This window comes from Dendrobates tinctorius, unplaced genomic scaffold, assembly GCF_039654945.1.
Source record: "Dendrobates tinctorius isolate UK_male_01 unplaced genomic scaffold, ASM3965494v1 ptg000098l, whole genome shotgun sequence".
In the NCBI taxonomy this organism is placed as follows: domain Eukaryota; kingdom Metazoa; phylum Chordata; class Amphibia; order Anura; family Dendrobatidae; genus Dendrobates; species Dendrobates tinctorius.
The window spans coordinates 3,438,793-3,463,657 of NW_027361766.1; the positions used below are offsets into that span (position 1 = coordinate 3,438,793).

At 47.2% G+C, this 24,865-nt stretch overlaps 1 protein-coding gene across 3 annotated transcripts in view; it reads left to right on the plus strand.

Annotated features, from left to right (window-relative positions):
- Positions 1–24,865, plus strand: part of MAGI3 (membrane associated guanylate kinase, WW and PDZ domain containing 3) — a 414,340-nt gene that overhangs the window by 273,465 nt on the left and 116,010 nt on the right. For all 3 annotated transcript variants that reach the window (XM_073587058.1, XM_073587056.1, XM_073587057.1), the window contains exons 4-6: positions 2,292–2,504; positions 4,680–4,848; positions 5,006–5,085. In XM_073587058.1, the coding sequence (XP_073443159.1) occupies positions 2,292–2,504; positions 4,680–4,848; positions 5,006–5,085 (462 nt within the window). The remainder of the gene's footprint in view (positions 1–2,291; positions 2,505–4,679; positions 4,849–5,005; positions 5,086–24,865) is intronic.

A 24,865-nucleotide genomic window follows, 5' to 3' on the forward strand; every position in this document is an offset into this window, starting at 1 on the left:
CCTAACATAATGTGTACTTGTCTTTGTTTCTACTATTTACAACTATATAGTGCCAGCATATTCAAGAGTGGTGTACAGATAAGGAATCATATTCACATTGGTGCTAATGGAAAGCAAGAGGTAAAGTCATGGAAGGGAGTTGTGTCACCGAGGTGGCTAGTCTAGGTGATGTAAGGTACAAAGATGAGGTAGGTTGCTGAGAGGATTGTAATGGGACTGGATTTTAGGTCTTGGTTTTAAGAGCGACCGAAAGAGCTTGGGTGGGAAGGACCGCACCCATATCTTCTTTCCAGGCTTTCCAGGTGCTGAACAGACTCAGACTTATATGTGTGTGGGAGGTGACAAGGACCTTGTTGTGTTAGTCAGTCTCTACCAGTGGGGGAGATTTTGGAATTTATTCTAAACGGGTGCACCCGTATCTGCTATGTCAACTATGTTGTCTATTTTGTCACACATTTGTACCAAGAAAATGCTGTTTTTATTTGAGAGCTGTGATCATTCATTAAGCTTTAACCCCTCACTGTTTGGACACCGGAATTGAATTCTTGTGTGTACTCTACCGGCTGCCAAAGTGCGTGAATCTACAGTGGCTAAGAAGTTTTCTTAGGAACTCAAACTCAAGAAGAAGATAAAAGATAGGTTTTCAAATCTGAGAAGAAACTTTTGAAATGGGTCATCATCCCAGACCTCTTTCTTGTGTCCTAATGCTCATAATGCTTGTGTTTATTGAGGCTCCATCGTAATGGCTGCTGCCCTACTTCGCCTTCAGATGCACATTTGCTCATTTTAATACATTTAGGAATTATGGGCAAACGCGTTTGTACTTTTCCATTGCGAATGGGCAAAGCTGAGCTCATTACCGATGCACACATGCAGAAATGGGATTTTGGAAATAGGATCGCATGTTTCTATCTGCAACAGGTAGAGAGAGATAATTACAACACACAGCACCATTTTGTTATGTTTCCTAGAAAAAGCTGCAGTATGATTAGATATTTTTCTTTGGCTGGATGTAAAGCAGATGAATGTTAGTGTAACAAATGTGATGCAATTGTGTTGGTTCTCTTACAGTAAGTCTATTTTTCACGTACACAACAACAAAGAAAAACGGTATGGGTGTCATCAGTGTTTGGTCAGTATGTCATTAGTATTTTGATGAGCGAGTATACTCGTTGCTCGGGTGGTCTCCCGAGTATTTTGGCGTGCTCGGAGATTTAGTTTTCATCGCCTCAGCTACATGATTTGCGACTGATAGACAGCCTGAATACATGTGTGGAATGCCTGTTTGTTAGGGAATTCCCACATGTATTCAGCCTGTCTCCAAGTCGCAAATCATGCAGCTGAGACAAGGAAAACTAAATCTTCGAGCACGCCAAAATACTCGGAGGACACGCGAGCATGCACGGGGAAACCCGAGCAACAATGCTACTCGCTCATCACTAATGTTCAAGTTACAAAGCTTCTCTTATCCTTTTCAATGTTAAATAAGGACATCACACGGATGCCACCTGTATGCTTTACGTGTTTTTCACGGATGATTCATAGACTTGTATTGGTACTTTTCGTGTGTGATACCAGAACAAAATGGCCATGTGAAGTGTCCCATAGAGCAGGGTTTCCCAACTCCACTCCTCAAGGCACACCAACAGATCATGTTTTCAGGATTTCCTTAGTATTGCTCAGGTGATAATTGCTTCACCTGTGCAATACAAAGGAAATCCTGAAAACATGATCTGTTGGTGTGCCTTGAGGACTGGAGTTGGGAAACCCTGCCATAGACCAATGGGTATGTGTTTTATCCTTAAAAAACACAGATATAATACGTATGTGCAGCACTGGTGCCTGGTCGAGGCCTAAAGAATATAATTATGTGCAGAAACAAGCATCTACGAATTGGACTTATAGCATGAGACGTGATGGATGACACTCTTTTAATAATGGCAATCTATTCTCCTATGTATACTTCGTCTTGGGGCGTTTTGATTAGTCAGACAATTGTTTTTATGTAAATGGGCAGTCTATAAGTAACAATTTGAAAGGTGGCAATGGAAATGAGGGAAAACTTGCACTCATGTTGACCTAGTTGGGTACTAACCTATGGGTCAAAAAGATGTAGCACTATTTTACTATAAGGTCCAAAGATGGATTTAAGTTTAAATTAAAACTAGAAGCCTAGATTTTTTTTTTTTTTAATATAGTGTTTCGTTTGTCTATTTTTCATTTTTTTTTGTATTGTTAAGTGTTATTTCATATCATCATGCGTCATTTCAATTCACCTTGTGTCACTATAGGCAATTTTTATGGTACTCCAAAGCCTCCCGCTGAGCCTAGTCCTTTCCAGCCTGATTCAGTGGATGGGGTCCTTTTTGATGGAGACTTTGATACCGAGACTACTCGGAAAAGAACTACTTCGGTCAGTAAAATGCAGCGTACTGACTCTTCACTCCCGGAGGAAGAGGAGGATGAGGAAAGGGAGGCCGTGAATGGCAGTAGCGGAAGTGCAGGTGAGACCAACTTACAACAGAGTGAAGATCCTTGAGATCTACACAGAGAGAATTTTTAGTAAATGATAATTATATGTAATGTAAAGTAGCTTAATAATGTAATAATCTAGTGTGATGAATATTCTAGTATGAAAAATGTGTTTTGAAGCAAAACAATATAAAATGATAGCATCGTCAAAAAAGACTTGAAACCTCTTTGAGATGACCATCCAAAATTGGATTGACGTGTGTGGTCTTATTAAAAATCTGTCACACAAAACCTGGTCTGGATAAGAAAGTGATCTTCTCAAAGAGCTGGTCTTTTGTAGAATATAAAGAAAAAATACATCAGCTCACTTCGTTTGTTTTGGAATATTGAACAAGTATTTATTTGCCAAGATCTCTTGCACATTATGCCTACGAGTAAGGACATTAGGTTGTGTGCACACGTAGCTGTCTTTTGCAGCGTTTTTTATCGCGCGATTTTGCCGCGAAAACGCAAAAAAAAAAAAAAGCATCCAATGGCATTTTGCACATGCTGTGCTAATGCTGGCTATTTTTCCACGGCGGAATCTTATCGCGGAAAATATGCAGCATACCCATTCTTTTTGCGGAATCGCGGTGATTCCGCACCCGTAGGAATGCAATGATCCGCTTACTTTCCGCATATGGCTATCCCCACCATGCGCAAAGTAAGCAGATCATGTGCGGATGGTACCCAGGGCCTGGAGGAGAGGAGACACTCCTCTAGGCCCTGGGTACCATAATCCTGTAAAAAAAAAAATAGAATAAAAATAAAAAATAGTGATATACTCATCCTCCGGCGGCCCCTGAAGTCCTTCCCGCCTCTCACCACGCTCCCAGCATCTTCCTGTCCCAGTAATGCTTTGCGCGAATGAACGCTGATGACATCTCGCGAGCGTGACGTCATCTCAGGTCCTTCGCGCAAAGCATTACTGGGACCGAAAGATGACGGGAGCGCCGCAGAGCAGATCGGGGGCCGTCAGAAGGTGAGAATAACAATATTTTTTTTTATTTTTTACATTTTATCTTTTACTATTGATGCTGCATAGGCAGCATCAATAGTAAAAAGTTGGTCACACTTGTCAAGCACTATGCTTGACAAGTGTGACCATCCTGTCAATCACATTTCCAAGCGATGCTTGGCATGCGCAAGCGAAAAACGCTTCCAAAACGCTTGTTTTCTGTGGGAAAAGTGCATGCAAATTCGTATGCGTTTTACCCGCAGTGGGAGTGTGGAAATGTTGCGGAAATTTCCACAGCATTTCTGCAACGTGGGCACTTAGCCTTACTGTCCAAAATGTGTAAGATGTCGCATGTCTTGGATCTCCTGTCTCTATTTCTTGTATTTTTGATGAAGTTATAATTAAAATTTGAATTTTTTAATTGTTTTTGGTGCCATATTGCAACTTTTTCACAGTCTTTTCTAGAGGCTTCTTTGCATTGTGAAAACAAAGTAATTGTTGAGACTAAACGGGTTCTTCCCTTTCCGTAAACGAATGTCTCTGGCCGCAGGTTATTATAAAGGAACAAAGTACGCTGGATTTATCTTCCCCAAATCTACTCCACCACTACTCCTGGTGTTTGGTATTGGTTGCAGCGCTAAAATCATGACGACAACGATGCAGCCAATCAGTGAGCTCAGCTGCTCTGTCATTGTAGACGGATCACCCGCTTCAGAGCCTTTGAGCACACTAATTGGCTGTTGACTTGCTGTCCGAGATTCAGCTGATCCCAAACCGATCCCAAGATTTGCCAGTGGACCCAGGGAAGGTGAGGACAGTACATTTTTTTTATTTTTTTATAATAATCTGCAGCTCAGGACATTAGTTTACTGAAAGGGAACAACCACTTTAAGGTTTTGTGATAATCTTGCAGTCTAAACTGGCTGCCAGTCACCCTTTAAATTAATGAATAAATGTCAGGTTAAATGATCTTGTGTCCTGCACAAAAGATTGCTGTCAGTAGTGTATCATCCCGTGTAAACAGGACTCGTGCTGCCGAGAACAAAGGCAGCCTATGAACACTGAACTATTACACGTCATTCAGTGCACATCAGAAGTGCAGTCTGTGTAAACGTGTTGCTTATCGTTGGTCATTCAGTGCCCCACTTAACCTAAACTGACCCTTAGATGGTGTCTCCCTATTCATGTAATGTTCATGTAATTATTTTAGAACGAGAAAGACCTGATGCTACAGATTGGGGAAAAACGGTCCCAAGCTACAACCAGACAAACAGTACAATGGACTTCAGGAATTACTTAACTCAAGGTGAAAACTTGGAGCCCCTTCCAAAGAACTGGGAAATGGCCTACACTGATGCAGGAATGATCTACTTCATTGAGTAAGTTCATGTCTGTACTAAAGCACATGGTGTCCTGTTTCAGAGGAAGGGAATTCCTTTGTGCTGCTTTAGGGCATTGTCCCCATAGCAGTACTTTTAGTATAATTGTTTAAAATTCTAGAATATTATCTTGAATTTTATATATTTTTCTTATCAGTCATAACACAAAGACCACAACATGGTTGGATCCCAGGCTATGCAAGAAAGCCAAAGCTCCTGAAGACTGTGATGATGGAGGTAATACCAATTAATTATTGCTGTTGAATTTTGGTATAATGTTCTCATTGTAAAGAATAATGAAATTTCCTTATTATTTAAGGCTTAGATTAAATACTTTAGGTATTCATGGTTATGACTAGAGATGGTCGGACACCCGGATGTTCAGGTTCAGCCGAACAGTTACAATAAGTTCGGGTTTGGTTACCAGAACAGTACCTGGAGCCGAACCCCCATACCCCATTTGCTTGAATGACAGCGTGGCAAACACCGCTTCTGATCGGTGGTAAAATATCACTGCCGGTCAGACAGCTGCGGTTCCCACGCTGTCAAATGACATGTCTAATTGGAGGTATTTGCTAATAATATTATTATTATTACATCTACTGCATATTGGGATAGGATCTTGGAGATGGGAATACCCGTTCAAGAGGGCAGGATCACAGTATTATACACTATTTCTGAAGCACCCAAAACCAGGACTTAGCAGGAAGAAGTTTGAAAAATAATTCTCAACAGTATGTATGTATGCATTATATTAAGAGGATAAAAACTTTGATGGGAGGAGGAGGGCTTCTTTAAACCATATTCAAAAATGACGTAGCAACTTCTGATCATGTGTTCCGTGCAAGTCCCAAGATCCAGATATCTGCAAATAGTTTGCAAGTTCACTTTGGAACAGCTGGATCCCATGTACGCGCACACTATCTGGATCGTTGCGTCACATACAACTTACAAGGATGAAATTATGTATAGTTAGTCCGATGATGTCACATTTCACCTCAATTACCTTTGTCGCTTTGAATTTAATAATCGTCCATCAATAGTTAATTGAAATTTGCATCCCTTTGGAATGGACCCATTTACATGCACAAACCATGTCAGGTGAGAACGCAGCTGTACAACCCACTGCTAGTCAAAGCCGAAGTAATTTCCCAACCAGAATTAGTATTCCCGCCCAGCTGTGCGAGAACATCATGTACATTTAAGTAACGACGACCCAAGGCATTGAGAGAGCTGAATCTTCAAAGCTCTGTACAACATGATGATTCAGTGTGCTACGCCAGCAGGCTACGTGTCACATTCTGCTTATCTGTATTTAATAATTAGTAGCAGTCTTTCTAACGCTCTGAACGCTGCTTGTTAGCTGGCAGTGCGATCCGCAACAAACAAGCTGTTTATTCCTCTTAGAGTCACTTATGATCACAGAGAGGACCGCCCTCTAATGTATCCTACAGTTGTGGCCAAAAGTATTGACACCCCTGCAATTCTGTCAGATAATACTCAGTTTCTTCCTGAAAATGATTGCAAACACAAATTCTTTGGTATTTTTATCTTCATTTAATTTGTCTTAAATGAAAAAACACAAAAAGAGGGTGGACAAAAGTATTGGCACTGTTCGAAAAATCATGTGATGCTTCTCTAATTTGTGTCCCCAGCAACAGGCCCGCTGTCTTGGGGTCATACTTGATTCCGAGCTTTCCTTTGCCCCCCACATTCGATCACTGGCTCGCTCTTGTCATCTGCACCTCAAAAACATTTCTAGAATTCGACCTTTTCTTACTTTTGAATCTGCAAAAACTCTTACTGTTTCTCTTATTCATTCTCGTCTCGACTATTGTAACTCTCTTCTAATCGGTCTCCCTCTTACCAAACTCTCCCCTCTCCAATCTGTCTTGAATGCTGCAGCCAGGATCATATTCCTCACCAATCGTTACACTGATGCCTCTACCTTGTGCCAGTCATTACACTGGCTACCCATCCACTCCAGAATTCAGTATAAACTTATTACCCTCACCCACAAAGCCCTCCATGGCTCAGCACCACCCTACATCTCCTCCCTTGTTTCAGTATACCACCCTACCCGCGCCCTCCGTTCTGCTGATGACCTGAGGTTAGTATCCTCAATAGTCAGAACCTCCCACTCCCGTCTCCAAAACTTTACACGTGCCGCGCCAATTCTTTGGAATGCACTTCCCAGGTCAATACGATTAGTCCCCAATCCCCACAATTTTAAGCGTGTCCTGAAAACGCATTTATTCAGACTGGCCTATCGCCTCAACACTTTAACCTAATCTATCCCTGTGTGGCACAGCCAAAAGTTTTACCATAACCAGATTTCCTGCATCATGTTCCCACATGCTTTATGCATCCATTAGCCCTCTGTGTCTGTACTGTTACACACTTAACATTATGGCTGGTCCATACAATCAGGGCAACTGTTACCACCCACCTCTCGTGTCTACCTCTTTCCTCATAGACTGTAAGCTTGCGAGCAGGACCCTCTTTCCTCTTGGTATTTGTTATAATCTACTGTATGTGATTATTGTTATGCTGTAATGTCTATTGTCTGTACAAATCCCCTCTGAAATGTAAAGTGCTGCGGAATATGTCGGCGCTATAAAAATAAAATTTATTATTATTATTATTATTATTATTATTATTGTGTAATTAACAGCACCTGTAACTTACCTGTGGCACCTAACAGGTGTTGGCAATAACTAAATCACACTTGCAGCCAGTTGACATGGATTAAAGTTGACTCAACTTCTGTCCTGTGTCCTTGTGTGTACCACATTGAGCATGGAGAAAAGAAAGACCAAAGAACTGTCTGAGGACTTAAGAAACCAAATTGTGAGGAAGCATGAGCAATCTCAAGGTCACAAGTCCATCTCCAAAGACCTGAATGTTCCTGTGTCTACCGTGCGCAGTGTCATCAAGAAGTTTAAAGCCCATGGCACTGTGGCTAACCTCCCTAGATGTGGATGGAAAAGAAAAATTGACAATAGATTTCAACGCAAGATTGTGCAGATGTTGGATAAAGAACCTCAACTAACATCCAAACAAGTTCAAGCTGCACTGCAGTCCGAGGGTACAACAGTGTCAACCCGTACTATCCGTCGGCGTCTGAATGAAAAGGGACTGTATGGTAGGAGACCCAGGAAGACCCCACTTCTTACCCCGAGACATAAAAAAACCAGGCTGGAGTTTGCCAAAACTTACCTGAAAAAGCCTAAAACGTTTTGGAAGAATGTTCTCTGGTCAGATGAGACAAAAGTAGAGCTTTTTGGGCAAAGGCATCAACATAGAGTTTACAGGAGAAAGTCTTAGTTACTCACCGGTTAACGGTGTTTTTCGGAGTCCATGACAGCACCACCTGAGAGAGGGGATCCGCCCTTCAGGAACAGGAAACCTACAGATACAAAAGGGCGGCACCTCTCCCACGCATCAGTTGGATTACAGAGCACAAGAGGACCACAATTGTTGATAGCATAATTTATATACAATACTTTTACACAACTATTCCTTACCAGTGTACATACAAGAGGAAGAAGTGCACACCCAAACTAAAGGGAGGGAATATACGGGTGCTGTCATGGACTCCGAAAAACACCGTTAACCGGTGAGTAACTAAGACTTTATCGGTCGTCCATGACAGCAGCACCTGAGAGAATTACAGAGAGTAAAACTATTTAGGGAGGGACTACAGCCTGCAGCACCCTTATACCAAAGGAGAGGTCTGTGGAAGTACCCAAGTCTAGCCTATAATGACTATAAAAGGTGCTCGGAGAGGACCAAGTAGTCGCCTTACATATCTGGTCAATGGAAACTTGTGATCTCTCGGCCCACGAGGTCGCTATGGCTCTGGTGGAATGCGCCCTCAGCTTCCGTGGTGGCGACCTGCCTTTTGAGGTGTATGCTATTGAGATCGCTTCTCTAATCCACCTGGCTAGTGTATTTTTTGACGCTCTACAACCTTTCCTAGGGCCTTGATGGGAGACAAACAGGGCATTATCTTTTTTCCAGGGATTGGTAACTGCCATATATTCTATGAGGCATTTCCTAACATCCAAGGTGTGAAGTTTCTCTTCCTTCTCATTAGCTGGATTAGGGAGGAAAGATGGAAGGAGTATCTCCTGTGTCCTATGAAAGCTGGAAACTACCTTAGGTAAATACGCCGGATCAGGTCTGAGTATTACCCTATCGTCCTTGAACTGTATATAAGGAGGACGTCTAGATAATGCCTGGATGTCGCTTACCCTACGAGCTGAGGTTAGAGCTACCAGGAAGGCTACTTTGAGGGACAGGTTTTTTATGGAAGCTGGTGAGATAGGTTCGAATGGGGCTTCTGTCATAGCCGTGAGGACTAGGTTCAAGTTCCACGGCATGAATCTATCTTTCGCTATTGGCCTGGATCTACCTGCTGCCTTAATGAATCTACTGATCCAGTCTAAGATTTGGTTTACAGGTGCCGAACCGACAGCGACCACTCCAGAGTTCAGCAGGAATTTTCTCCAAATTCTGACATAGATTTTGGTAGTGATGACTTTTCTACTTTTAAGTAGGGTGTTAATCAGGTCTGGGGAGAAGCCTTTTTCTCTCAGCAGTGTCCGTTCAAACTCCACGTCGTCAGATGTAGGCCAGCCACCTGAGGATGGAACACTGGGCCCTGGGATAGGAGATCCGGGATGTCCGGATGGACCCAAGGGTCGGACACCGACATGGTCCTGAGGCACGAAAACCAAGCCCTCCTGGGCCAAAATGGAGCGATAACTATCATCCTTGCTCTGTCTCTCCTGATTTTCTTCATCACCAGGGGTAGTAGCGATATGGGAGGGAAGGCGTATGCTAGTCTGAAGTCCCACTTTATCAGAAAGGCATCTACCGCTAGGGGGTTCTCTCTGGGATTTAGGGAGCAAAATTGTTTTAATTTTCTGTTTTCCCTGGTAGCGAAGAGGTCTACCTCTGGTTGTCCCCATTTTTGTACAATCAGGTCGAAGATGGAGGTGCTTAGGGACCATTCTCCTTGTTTTAGTGGATTGCGGCTTAGGAAATCTGCTCTGATATTTTCCTTCCCTTTTATATGTAGAGCTGTTAAAGATTAAAAATGCTGCTCTGCTAGCCGGAACAACCGTTCTGCCACATTCATCAGGGGTTTGGAACGAGTCCCGCCTTGGTGGTTGATATAAGCCACGGTGACCTGATTGTCGGAGAACACTCGCACATGATGGCCCTGTAGATACACAAGTAGCTCCTTAGCTGCCTGCTCTACTGCTGTCAACTCTTTCAGGTTAGATGACATTTCTATCTGATGATGCTCCCATAGGCCCTGGACTAGGATCTCGCCCATATGAGCCCCCCAACCGGTAGGGCTAGCATCTGTGGTGATTATGCGGGATATGTCATACTCCCAGGGGACCCCTTTGGATAAATTATCCTTGTCTAGCCACCACTCTAGGGACTCCCTTGTGTTTCGGGACAAGGTTAGCTTGCCCTCTAAGTAACCCTCAAGGATTCTTTGATGCCTTAAGACCTCGCCCTGTAGTGTTCTTGAATGAAACTGGGCCCACTGGACTGCCGGGATACAGGCCGAAAGGGAACCCAGAAGGGACATGGCTTTCCTGAGGGACATGGTGCGGTTATTGCAAGCGTTCAGGACCTGATAGTGTAGGCGAACAAGCTTCTCCGGGGGCAGACGGCATTCCTGTTTCTCAGAATCTAGGATCAGGCCCAAGAATTGTTGGACTGTCACCAGCTGTAACCGAGACTTTTTAATGTTAAGCAGCCATCCTAACCCCTCTAGGGCAGACATTGCCCTTTGTAGCTGTTGCAAACAATGTTTTGCCGTTTTCCCTACGATCAGGAAGTCATCTAAGTAGGGGATCACAAGAATGTCTGATTCACGTAGATGGGCCATAACTTCCGCTACTACTTTGGTAAACACACGGGGAGCGACTGCCACCCCAAAGGGGAGGGCCGCATATTGGAAATGTTGGACTGACCCATCCAGCTGAACCGCCACTCTGAGAAACCGCTGATGAGCTGCATGAATGGGAATATGGTAGTAAACGTCCTTTAAATCTAACGCCACCATAAAACAGTTTTGAAACAGCAATTTTATTGTTGATTTAATTGTCTCCATCTTAAACGGGCGTATGACCAGGAATTCGTTGAGGGATTTAAGATTTATTATAGTCCTAAAGGACCCATCTGGTTTACGGACCAGGAACAGGGGGGAGTAAAACCCTTTCCCCTTTTCTCCCTCTGGGACCACCGTTAGGACCCTCTTGCGGCAAAGATCATGCACCTCGGCCTCCAGGGCAGCTTGTTCTGATGTGGAAGACCTGAGCGGGGTGACCTTAAATCGATCTTGGGTAACCCGGGCAAATTATAGGCGTAGACCCGCAGCTATCACCCCCAGTATCCATTTACTATTGGAAATCATGGACCAGGCTGGGTAGAAGGCAGCTAGTCTCCCCCCTACCGGAGCAACTAGTCATTGGGGCGGTTTTTTAGTGTCACGTGCTGGACCTTCTTGGCGCTCCCCTCCTCCGAACATGAAACCTGTACCTCTCCTTCTTTTGTCATCCCATCTGCCCTGATCTCTGGACGGCCTTCTACGGAAATAGCCTTTCCTGGTAAAGGGACGTCTGTAAGAAGGATTCGGTAGACTGGGGAACTTCTTTTTATCATCCCCGGCTTTCTCTAAAAGTTCATCCAAGACGGGGCCAAACAGATATTCACCCTCACATGGAATGGAGCAGAGTCGTGATCTGGCCTGGATATCTCCCGGCCAGCATTTTAACTAAAGGGCCCTTCGAGCTGCGTTAGATAAACTCGCAGTTCTAGCTGCCATCCTCGCAGAGTCCGCTGAAGCATCAGCCAAAAAAGCTGCCGCACTTTGGATGATTGGCAGCGTTTTCCGGATAGATGCTCTTGAGACTCCGTCCTTTAGTTGGGAATCCAATTGGTCTAGCCAGACCATCATGGATTTGGCCGTACATGTGGCAGTTATCGCTGGTCTTAGATCACCTGCTGACATCTCCCATGTTCCCTTCAAAAAAGAATCCACTTTCTTATCTATCGGGTCTTTTAAGGAGGCCATGTCGTCGAAGGGTATGGAGGATTTTTTGGAGGCTTTGGCTACTGCCGCGTCCAGCTTAGGGGCCTTATCCCATCTGTTTACCACTGGGTCGTCAAACGGGTTCCTCCGCTTGAAGGCAGTAGGTAAGGATCCCCTTTTTTCAGGTCTCTTCCATTCCCTATCTATTAGGCTCTGGACCTTATCATTTAATGGAAAGGCCTTCCGCTTCCTGGGATCTAGACCCCCGAACATCACGTCCTGAGATGAAAGTTCCGGCTTTGTGTCTGCTACCCCCATGGTGGACCTTATTGCTTTAACTAGCTTATCCATCTGGTCTAAGGGGAAGCAGAATCGACTCGAGTCTTCCTCCGAAGAAGACGAAGTGGAGGCCGGGGAATCTGAGGAGTCATCGATCTTTAGGGCGGTCGAGGACTCTGAACCTGAGAGACTAAATTCTCTTCCCCTAGAAGAATCCTTTTTAGATAGGGCCTTTATCTCTGTCCTGATTATCTCCCTCAGGCTTGTGGTGAAGTCCGGCGTTTCTTCCGCTACCTGTATGGACGGGGGAGAGTGTAAGGGCCTGTCAATCTACCCCTGGGCCAACGTCCCCTTCCACCCCTACCGTTTGTCTCACGCATGGCTGACACAACTTTTTAGGGTGGCCGTCCGGCAAGGGGCAACTACAGAGAGCACATTCCCTGTGCTTCTGTTTTCCCGCAGCTTTCCTCCCCTGCGAAAAAAACATAAGGGAACACTGCATCAGGGTACATTCACGGAGATCTCTTACCCATGCAGAGGAGGCAGGTACTGGATCACGGAGGGAGGCAGGAGGGTCCTTTAGCCTGGAGGAACTTCTGTTGCTTTGTTCGCCCGTCCGTTTCTTCTTCTGCTGGCCACTCGCATGCGGTTTCACTGTGGCCTGTCTCTGTGGGTACTCCTGCACCTCGTCCAGCTGCTCTATGGGGGCTTCTGTCGTATCCATTGCTGGGCCTTCAGAAGCACCCCAGCAGCGTCACCTCCTGCCTTTTAAGGCCTCCTTGTCCGGGTCAGCAGGGTTCTGGTGCGGCACCTCCCACCTGGGACCCCCCCATGACCTCCCCCCCCTGCATGCTCCCGGTCATCCCCGCCCCGGGCACCGCGCACCGCCAAGTACCGCCGTGCACACGCGGCGCACGCTGGAAACCGGCCGGCACCCGACTCCCGGTTTCGGCGTCACCGGCCCCGCCCCTCCGCCGTGTCACTTCCGCCGCCCGTCTGAGGCCTGCAGGGAGCGCGCAGAGGGCCGGACAGGAAGAGAGAACGGACCACGGGGAGAGCGCACCAGGAGGGGCCCGGGACATACATACCTCCTGGTGCCGGCATTATGGAGGCGGCTGTCCACCGGACCCTTGGCTCCACCTGCTCTTACCACCGTCGTGGCGACCTACCCGGCCCCACCGTGGCGCTTCCAGGGACCCGAGCTTGACCGAGGCAGGAGACCCCCTCGCTACCTGGGTCGGTCAGCCGGCCTGGGAATCCCTCGGCGACTCCATGATGGACGATCTGAAGGAAGTCCCGTCCTCTAGGAACAGGAAACCAACTGATGCGTGGGAGAGGTGCCGCCCTTTTGTATCTGTAGGTTTCCTGTTCCTGAAGGGCGGATCCCCTCTCTCAGGTGGTGCTGTCATGGACGACCGATAAAAAAAGAGGCATCCCTACAGTCAAACATGGCAGAGGTTCCCTGATGTTTTGGGGTTGCTTTGCTGCCTCTGGCACTGGACTGCTTGACCGTGTGCATGGCATTATGAAGTCTGAAGACTACCAACAAATTTTGCAGCATAATGTAGGGCCCAGTGTGAGAAAGCTGGGTCTCCCTCAGAGGTCATGGGTCTTCCAGCAGGACAATGACCCAAAACACACTTCAAAAAGCACTAGAAAATGGTTTGAGAGAAAGCACTGGAGACGTCTAAGGTGGCCAGCAATGAGTCCAGACCTGAATCCCATAGAACACCTGTGGAGAGATCTAAAAATGGCAGTTTGGAGAAAGCACCCTTCAAATATCAGGGACCTGGAGCAGTTTGCCAAAGAAGAATGGTCTATAATTCCAGCAGAGCACTGTAAGAAACTCATTGATGGTTACCGGAAGCGGTTGGTCGCAGTTATTTTGGCTAAAGGTTGTGCAGCCAAGTATTAGGCTGAGGGTGCCAATACTTTTGTCTGGCCCATTTTTGGAGTTTTGTGTGAAATGATCAATGTTTTGCTTTTTGCTTCATTCTCTTTTGTGTTTTTTCTTTTAAGACAAATTAAATGAAGATAATAATACCAAAGAATTTGTGTTTGCAATCATTTTCAGGAAGAAACTGAGTATTATCTGACAGAATTGCAGGGGTGTCAATACTTTTGGCCACAGCTGTACATAAATTTACTCTTTTATAAAGAGCCGACTTATCACCGCTTTCATCCAAATATATCTTCTGTGAGGTAGCGCTGTCATCTAAGTAGGGGATACTCGCTCAGCAGCCACAAAAAAGCAGATCCGGCACGGGTTTGCCATAAAACCATAACTCCATGCGGTTTATTGTGCAGCATAAACCGTGACCAATAACATAAAGTTCATATCACCAGCATAGCGTCCATTACAGAGCTTCCCTCTATTAAGCCTGTGGTCACACAGGTTACTCAATGTCCAGTACTCAGGCTCTTCAGCCTCAAAGTTATCTCACCCGTCAGGGTTCTCTCACGGCTGTTCCTCCATGCTGCATGCATCCATTCCCTCCAGGGAACTAACAGGCACACATCGCCATTACTCACAGCCACTTCACACATGCTGTCAGGCAAAAAGCTCCATCTCAGCGGGACCTTCCACACTGGACCAACCAGGTCCCAGCATTCACCACATATGACCTACCCTGGCCACCTTTTATGGTCCATAGCCACGCCCACCGGGTCACATGACTATGACCTCATCACAGGTCCTTCACACACTCACATAGTCTTTTACAATAGGGTTCTTAAACACACCCCCTGGGTGGGTTTGTAGGTAACTAGTTCCTGACACATTGAACCAGCACCTCAGCATTATCACTGCTGATTAACACACACCTAAATCTCCATCTCAAGGCCACTCACCTTGAGATACATAACGGTCATTCCGTATTTCGCCATTCATCCACTCTCTTGGGACATCCATACAGCGCCCCCTAGCGGACACAGTGGTAACTACACCACATACCTCCCCCCTCTGTTCAAACTTGTGGGGTTGAACACACAACATTACACCAGGGTCTCTCGACCTGGCACTCACTACACCTTGCCCCACAGGTCGAGAGAACCGTCTCCCTCTGTCATATGGCCTCATCTCTACGTTAGGCCTCCCCGGCCACCAGCGGTAACAATATCGGCCCTGATCTTTGGCCCTCCAGTTAGTCTGTCTGCGTCATCAGACACTGTTTGGTCACCACGTTCCTCTCCCTGTTTGTTCCGTTCTCCGACCATCTTCCCCGGTTGGTACGGTCATCATTCTTAATCGGGCCTACTGCCTGGCCTGAGTCTGACTCATTCAGGGTCTCACAGGAACTACGGTCTCTCAACGTCGTACGGCCCGTTGAACTGCCACTTGCTAACCTTCTTCGGCCATCTGCCCTGTCACTTCTTGGCGGAACCCTTCGGGTCCTTACATCTTGGGATGAAGGCGGCACCAACCTGGTATTTTGTACTTCTTCGCCGGCGGTCCAGCCTCAACTGCTCAATTTCTTGCAGGTACCCCACTCGATACTCCACGAGCATCCGAAAGTCTCTCAGGCTCTCCACGGAGCCAACCACCATGATGGGAATCCTACCCACTTCACTGGATATCTGGTCTTCATCATCAGGAGGGATCCTCACCCTCACCACACCGGAGATATTCACATGGTTTTGCATTACCATCCCGGATCTTCCAATGATTCTCCCAATCAGAGCTTTGGGTACCGAAACCACATCTTTCCGCAAACCCTTTCGATTCATATCCTCCCCTGCTAACTCTAGGCGTCGAGCAGCCTTCACATTACTCTGCCTAACCAGCTGTTTGGTGTGAAGACATTGCAGATGCATGTTTTTCAGGACAGCCACCCGCTTTGCTGTGTCTTCCCTGGCTGATATTTATCACCAACTGCCGAGTCTCAGGCACCCAGTGCACCTTACATGCTTTGACCACCTCTTTGAAAGCCTCATGCACACCTTCCTCAGCACAGGCTTCTTGCATGTCTTCTGGCACATCAATCACAAACTCGAAGGTCGTGGCCTGGCTCTCTTCTAGACCAGGAGGCTATGGCTTTACCACGGACGCTTCCCTCACAACAGTTGACCCTACCGGGTGACTGTCTTCTTCAGTTCTCAGCTCCTCAACCTCACGAGATCTCATCTCTTCACGACCGTCTGCTAAGACGGGCACCTGCAGCTCCGTTCCACCACCAGTCGGACCCGGCTGCTGTTCATCACTGTCCAAGTTCTTCTCCCGCAGAAGACCACTTACAGTTTCTTTGAGCTCTAAGACCTCTTTCTCGAGCTCCTTAACCCTGTGCTCGCCATTTGTCTCAGGACTCTTTCCCGTTTGACAAGTTCTTCCACTTCTTCCGTAAGCGTCTTGTTCACGTTTTGCCACGTTGACAGGTGACCTCTGAGCTCAGAGACTTCCTTCTCTAGCCCTTCCATTCTGTGCTCTCTTTCTCTCTCAGAGCCACAGTCACCCCTATAGTCTGAGTCACCCCAGCCTGTTGAGTAATCCTTCCAGTTACCCACTAACCGTGTTTTTCCCCCAGTCGTCTCATCTCCCAGCCCACCATCCGTCATATCACGAGACGTCAGGTCCGTAAGTTGGGCAGATGTACTTCTTCTGGTCAGTTCTACCTCTGACCTGTCCATGTCAGGAGCCGTCACTGTCTCAGTGCCTGCTGGCCCCACAGTTGAAACGTCTCCATCGTCCGACCATACGTCATCAAACAAAACAAAGTCCCGGCCCCTCTCCAAGGCGTAGACTAAGTCTCGTGGTATCCCGCCCCCTTGGCACTCACCACCTTTAATCCCCTCAAACACTACACTGTCTACGGCATAGTTCACCGTGACCCCGTGTTTACAGTGAACCCTGGCGTTTTTCTCGGTCAGAGATAAAACAAGAGGCGTTCCTGTCAGTCACCTGACTCTGAGTCCAGTCTACCGGAGACTCCTTCCCGGTGCAGCATCATGGTACACACCTGTGGCCCGTCATTATCCGGAAAATACATGCCGCACTCCTCAAAACTCATACAGACACACTGCGGTTCCCCAGACATACCCACTGAGGCAACCAGTGCTGCCATTTCCTGAACCACCCCAATTTGGGTCACTGCCCCCTCTCGGGACGCCACCCCTTTTTGGATTACCAACCCGATTTGGGTCACCGCCCCCCTCTGGGACTCCACTTCTTTTTGGGCTACCACCCCACTTTGGGTCACCGCCCCCTTCCGGGACTCCACCCACTTTTGGGCCACCGCCCCCTTTTGGGATTTCCCCATGTCCGTTATACTGGTCTTCTCAGACCACAGTTCACACAACACAGTTTGTCTCTTTTAACGATACCACACAAGTCCTTGCTGGCACCACCACAGCTCCTGCTGTCACCGATCGACACCACACCAGTTCCTTCTGGCGCTGTCTTCGTGGACCCGCCGATCCACCGGAAGCCGCTTGTCCCCCTCGTAACCCCGCCGACTTACCGGAAGCCGCTTGTCACCTTCTTGACTCCCACTGAGCCACTGCAGGCTGAGTTGAGAAAAGAAGAAAAAAAAACACCACAAAAACTCACGTGTCCTTTCTGTGTGCTATTCAGGACGTACCTCCGTCTCCGCCTGAGACCGTCCAACACACAGGGCGCACCGGGTGCTATTCACGGAGCTGCTCTCCTCCCAGGGTTTCCCAACACACCGGCCTCACCAGGTCCAGGGGCTAAGGCTAGTTTCACACTTGCTTTTTTTTGCAGCGCGTTTTTCCCGCAAAAAAACGCATAAAAAAGCATACAACTGCTGCGTTTTTTTTCAAGCATTTTTATGAGCATGCATGAAAAAAACGCAGCGTTTTTATGCGTTTGTATGCGTTTTTAGTGCGTTTTTACCGCGTTTGCGTTTTTTTCCAACATTAGGTGGCCCCTCACACTAACCCAGACCATGACTTTACTAACCCTAACCCTAACCCTGACCCTAACCCTTAACCAAACCATACTTAACCCTAACCCAAACCCTAAACCCTAACTAACCCTAACCCTGACCCTAACCCTTAACCAAACCATACTTAACCCTAACCCAAACCCTAACTAACCCTGACCCTAACCCTTAACCAAACCATACTTAACCCTGACCCTAACCCTTACCCTGACCCTAACCCTTAACCAAACCATACTTAACCCTAACCCAAACCCTAAACCCTGACCCTAACCCTTAACCAAACCATACTTAACCCTAACCCTGACCCTAACCCTTAACCAAACCATACTTAACCCTAACCCTGACCCTAACCCCAACCCTAACCCTGACCCTGACCCTTAACCAAACCATACTTAACCCTAACCCTGACCCTAACCCCAACCCTAACCCTGACCCTTAACCAAACCATACTTAACCCTAACCCTGACCCTAACCCCAACCCTAACCCTGACCCTGACCCTTAACCAAACCATACTTAACCCTGACCCTAACCCCAACCCTAACCCTGACCCTGACCCTTAACCAAACCATACTTAACCCTGACCCTAACCCCAACCCTAACCCTGACCCTTAACCAAACCATACTTAACCCTGACCCTAACCCCAACCCTAACCCTGACCCTGACCCTTAACCAAACCATACTTAACCCTGACCCTGACCCTAACCCTTAACCAAACCATACTTAACCCTAACCCCAACCCTAACCCTGACCCTTAACCAAACCATACTTAACCCTGACCCTAACCCCAACCCTAACCCTGACCCTAACCCTAACCCTAAACCCCCTTAACTAACCCTAACTCTAACCCAAACCCCTAAATTCCATGGTTAACAAAAAAAAACGCATGTGCAAAAAAACGCATACATGAGCATGCCAGTGCGCATGTATGCGCATCCATAGGCTATAATGGCCATTTTTAGCGCAAAACGTGCGCATATGTGCGCATGCGCTTTTTTGCAGGGCCAAAAAATGCAACATGCTGCGTCTGGAAAATACAAACGCACACCCCAAAAAAACGCGGCGCATGAAAATCGCATACATGCGCTTACCAGCGCGCAGGTATGCGCACCCATGTTAAATATAGGGGAAAAAACGCATGCGCAGGTATGCGTTTTTTTCCAGCGCTAAAAAACGCAAATGTGAAACCAGCCTTAGCGGGTGCTATTCAGGACATCCGTCTCTGCCTGAGATTGCCCAACACTTATGCCTCACCAGGTCCAAGGTCATACCACGTGCTCCAGGGATCCGATTCTTCTCCCAGAACCTCCCAACATTGACCCTCCAGGACCTTGCTCACTGAACCCTCTAGGTACACAGTCTTTCCCACTGACCCAGGTCAGTACAACACGAACACCTGTCCGTTACCTGTGTCGGCCCCACAGGTCCTCGGATACCTCTTCTCCACAGAGGCACCCTATCAATCACCAGTCTCTTTCTCGCTGACCCCGGTCAGTACAACACGGTTTTCACAACCGTCACCTGCTGGCCGCGTAGGTTCTCAGACTCCTCTACCGCAGAGGTATCCTATAAGTCTCTTTCTCCTGGAGAAGCGGCCGCACTGGGCTCACCGATCCGGACAGTGCCTTACTCACTAGGCCGCCCCACGGTTCCAGAACCACAGCCAGGCAGTGGCTTCCCCAACCGTCAGCCTTCCTGGCTCAGCGTTGCCCTTAGCAACCGACTTTGCAGTCCTCTTCCGTTGCTCCCAGCAACAAGGCTGCAACAATGCCCATAGCTTTCTCCAACAATTGTGAGGCAGCGCTGTCATCTAAGTAGGGGAATCTCGCTCAGCAGCCACAAAAAAGCAGATCCGGCACTGGTTTTCCATAAAAACCATAACTCCATGCGGTTTATTGTGCAGCATAAACCGTGACCAATAACATAAAGTTCATATCACCAGCATAGCGTCCATTACAGAGCTTCCCTCTGTTAAGCCTGTGGTCACACAGGTTACTCAATGTCCAGTACTCAGGCTCTTCAGCCTCAAAGTTATCTCACCCGTCAGGGTTCTCTCTCATCTGTTCCTCCATGCTGCATGCATCCATTCCCTCCAGGGAACTAACAGGCACACGTCGCCATTACTCACAGCCACTTCACACGTGCTGTCAGGCAGGAATCTCCATTTCAGCGGGACCTTCCACACTGGACCAACCAGGTCCCAGCATTCACCACATGTGACCTACCCTGGCCACCTTATATGGTCCGTAGCCACGCCCAACAGGTCACATGACTATAACCTCATCACAGGTCCTTCACACACTCACATAGTCTTTTACAATAGGGTTCTTAAACACACCCCCTGGGTGGGTTTGTAGGTAACTAGTTCCTGACACATTGAACCAGCACCTCAGCAGTATCACTGCTGATTAACACACACCTAAATCTCCATCTCAAGGCCACTCACCTTGAGATACATAACGGTCATTCCGTATTTCGCCATTCATCCACTCTCCTGGCACATCCATACAGCGCCCCCTAGCGGACACAGTGGTTACTACACCACACTTCATATTACAGAACAACTTTGTTAAAGAGTAACCGTCGGTTTAATTTTTATTTCATACGTAAATAGTACTCATGAAAATAAGCAACTATTCCCTATTCGACTTATATGCTTCTTTCTCCTCCTGGACTCCTATTTCACTCTCAATTAATGGGTAAAATCTGTTTTCAAGTGAAGATAGATGCCCATTACTGAGATAAGTGATAACAGTTGGAGCTTTTAAAATTCTATGGGGGAGGGAGGATCTAGAGGCAGACAGACATTCTGCTGCATGTTATCCTGAAACTTTGAGAACTTTGAGCACCAACTCCCCATCTCTAATCTGCCATATTTCTCAGACTATAAGACGCACCTCAAATTTTGGGGAGGAAAATAGGGAAAAAAAAGGTTTTTTTTTTTTGTTTTTTTTTTATAAGCTGGGGGTCCATCCTACGGTCCGAATATAAGGTATCTTACCTGGAGGGGTGGCAGCATGGTCCCTTCTTGAGGTAGCCGGCGGCTGCAGAAGTGTTGAGCCGAAATCCCAGTCTGTGCAGGCACCCCACAGCTTCAGGAAGATGGCCGTAGAGAAAGTAATGGACTCTGTGTCTCACGGCTGACCTCGGGGCCATAGCATTTGCACCTCTTCTGCCTCCACTGGGCTTCTGAAGAAGGTACCCTGCCTGCTCTACCACCGCCATAACCTTTCTCCCCCAGTAAGCTACATTTGAGCTATAAGACGCATCCCCCATTTTCCCCCCAATTTTTTTGGGGAAAAAGTGCGTCTTCTAGTCTGAAAAATATGGTAAGTAATGCGAAAAATATGTATTCACTTCAGACTAATTTTACCTATTAATTGAGAATTTCAAGATTGAAAGGTCAGTCCAGGAGGAAAAAATAAGCACATTGCATATTATAAAGTTCATTACTTTCACACTATTGATTATGAAAAAAAAAATTCTTAAACTCCGGTTAAGTTTTAAAGAGTTACTTTTGTTTCAATTAATTATTTATACATTAATAGTACACATGAAAATAAGTAACATTCTAATATATCATTTAAGATGAATTTGCTTCTTTCCCCTCCTGGACTCATTTGTACTCAGAATTCTCAATTCAGATGAAATCTGTCTTTGGTGAATACAGACTTTCCCCATTACTGAGATAGGAGATGGCAGTTTCTGCTCATAGTTCACGGTCTTTTCAGGAGAGCTTGCAGCAGAATGTCTGTCTGTCTAGCTCCTCCCTTCTCCATAGAACTTTAAAATCACCAACTGTCATCTCCTATCTCTGTAATGAGATAATCTGTCTTCACTGACTACGGACTTTACCCATGAACTGGGAGTGAAAGATCCATCCAGGAGGAGAGAGAAGCAGATTTTCCCTTCCCCATGACAGCACCGCACATGAGAGATGGTATCCGCCCCCATGAACAGGAAACCTGTAGCAGAGATAAAAGAAGGGGGCGGCGCCTCTCTCCTCAGTTTGGTTTCCTGTTCCTGCAGGTGCCTGTGGCAGGTCTCATACCTTCAGGGGGATCCCCCTCTGATGAAGTCCGGTCTGGAGGCCGAGGTCTGTATGGGGGGAAAGGCAGCTGGGCGCGGTGGCGCGCGCCTGTAATCCCAGCCAAGGGGGGGCTGTCAGTGCCGCGCGCATTCCCCCCGGTGGCCGCTCCTGTCTGGAGGCTGGGCCGAGAGGAGGCGTGCCCATCACAACGCTGGCATCAACTGAATAGGGGATGGCTTCCGGTCGCACTGGAAGTGACGTTACACGCCGGGGGTAGCCGGTGTACTGGACACTTCCGGGAGGGAGTTGATCCAGGAGCGCGCACACCGCTCCCCCATTATAATGAAACAAGGCGCAGGCGGCAGCAGCTGGTAAAGCATGGCGGACCCCGCAGCTGAAGTGCGAACAACAGAGGAAGACCCGGAGGCTTCCGTAGTACCCAGGGGGTATGGGTGAGTGCCTTTGTAAGGCAAAAAATGTGTGAGTAATGATGCCCTCTGTCATGTGTTCCCTAGCATGAATGCTCTCATCAGGTGTCAGCTGCTAAGCAGCTTAAAGCTGGGCGGCTGCTAAGCAGCTTGAGACTGGGCCCGGACCAGAATGGGAGACTAGCTGGAAATTGACATGTCACGGGTCATGTAAAAAAAAAAAATCACCATCCCTACTGCAGAATATAAAAACTATTATCCGGGATGGGGAAAAAAACAAAGCAGCACACTGCGCTCTGCTCTGCCAAACCTACCTCAACCCCACCCCCTACAGAGATTCAAACGGGAGGACTCAGAGGAACAGCTGGGAGAGTAGCCCTCTGATGACTCAGACCTGGACTCCTCAGACGAGGAAGATCACCTTTATTTCTGTCCAAAGATATCGGCAAGCTGTCAGGTTTACCATGGGGATTGAAATGCCTAGGGAGCCGCAGACAGTACAGGATTTCATGTTTAGTAATTTAGAAAGGAAGGAACGCAAGGTTCCCTTCCCACGGTCGGGATGGCCGAGCGTTCTAAGGCGCTGCATTCAGGGTGCAGTCTCTCCTGGAGGCGTGGGTTAAGATCCCACTTCTGCCACAAACACTTAAAAGTAAATACCCGTTTGATAAAGAAGTATGTGAAAATTGGAGAAAAAAAAAACAGCTCCTACACTGGATGCTGCCATCGCCAGTACCTCCAGAGGTATAGCCCTGCCATTTGAAGACATGGGTGCCATAAAAGATCCCTGGAAAAATAAAGCTGATGCTTTTCTAAAAATCTGCTTGAGAGGGTACCAGTATGGTCATTTAAACCGGGGTTACCCACCACTTGCACAGCACATGCTATGGCAAAGTGATTAGAGGAACTCGATAAGCAAATGCCCAAGGGAAAGGCTGCTAGAAGCAATACCTTCCCTACAGAAAGCGGCACGATTCCTGGCAGATTCCACGGTTGACTCCGTCCGATGTGACTCCATCCAATGTGCATGCGCCCCTTCAAATTCGGGTTGCAGAGCACTATGGAAAAAAATTGGGCTGCAGATTTCCAGTCAAAGGTCAAGCGCCGTGCAGTCCCGTGCGAGGGACAATACCTCTTCAGGAAGGTGTCAGACAAATTTTTGGGAAAAGCGGAAAAAAAAAAAAAAAAGATTCCCACCACCCACCTTCTCTAGGCTCCAAATTTCGGTGGGGGAAAGACTTCGACACCAGGGGTGGCATTACCTGCCTCAAATTGAATAACCAAGCCATTATCAGGAGGTCTGCGCAGCCCCCCGCCGTAGTGAATAAAAATGACACATGTGACAAAAAGAACCAGGCCATGATAGAGGAGGTTTAGCTCCTCATACAAAAGTAAGTACTAATAAAAGTACCACACCACCAAATAGGAAATGGATTCTACCGCACCCTGTTCCTCACGCCAAAGCCAGACAGTCCATTGAGAACAATATTCAACATGAGAGCATTGAGCCGTTATCCGTACGGATAGCTTCAAAATGGAAACTTTAAAATCGGCGAGCACCCTAAAAGTGGTAACGTTACTTGGCCCGGGCTGCTACAGGGCAGTAGTGGATCTAACCAATGCTTACTACCATGTGCCAATATGGGCCACCGGCCATTCTAAGCTGAGCGTGAGTGCATTTGTCAGGTGGCAGCCGCTAAGCAGCTTGAGCCTGGGCTGGGACCCGAATTGGAGACCAGCCAGCGTTCACAGGTCCAGGGTCATGCATTTAAAAGAGAACATCTGCAATACCTAAGGGGGAGTGGAGATTGCTCAGGTCCCCACTCACCTTCAATATCAATGCCTTCCCTTCGGGGTGTCATGGGCCCTTCGCATATTCACAAAGATCATCTCAGAGATGATGTTCCGTGTGAGAAAAGGAAACATACTGCTAATACCCTATTTGGACGATGTCCTCGTCGTGGGGAACAACAAGAGAATTGTGGAGAGGCAGTCACAAAAGTATTGGAGATATTAACCAGGTTAGGCTGGATGGTAAACCTAAATAAAAAAAAAAAAAAAAAAAATCCAGGTTGGTCCGGACCAGACAAGAATTCCTCTGAATTCAGTTATATTCAGTCAAACAACGTGTCCTCCCAGAGAGGAGGAGTCGGACCGTTCATCAAAAGTACAACAAATACAACCTGGTCAGGCCATATCGGTATGAGGAGCGATGTCGCTTCTAGGTTTCTTAAACAGCGATAATCCCGGCAGTCCGGTGATCGCAAAGCCACCCAAAAAAAAAAAAAAAATTAAATTACAGTGGCAGATCTTGACCGAACAGG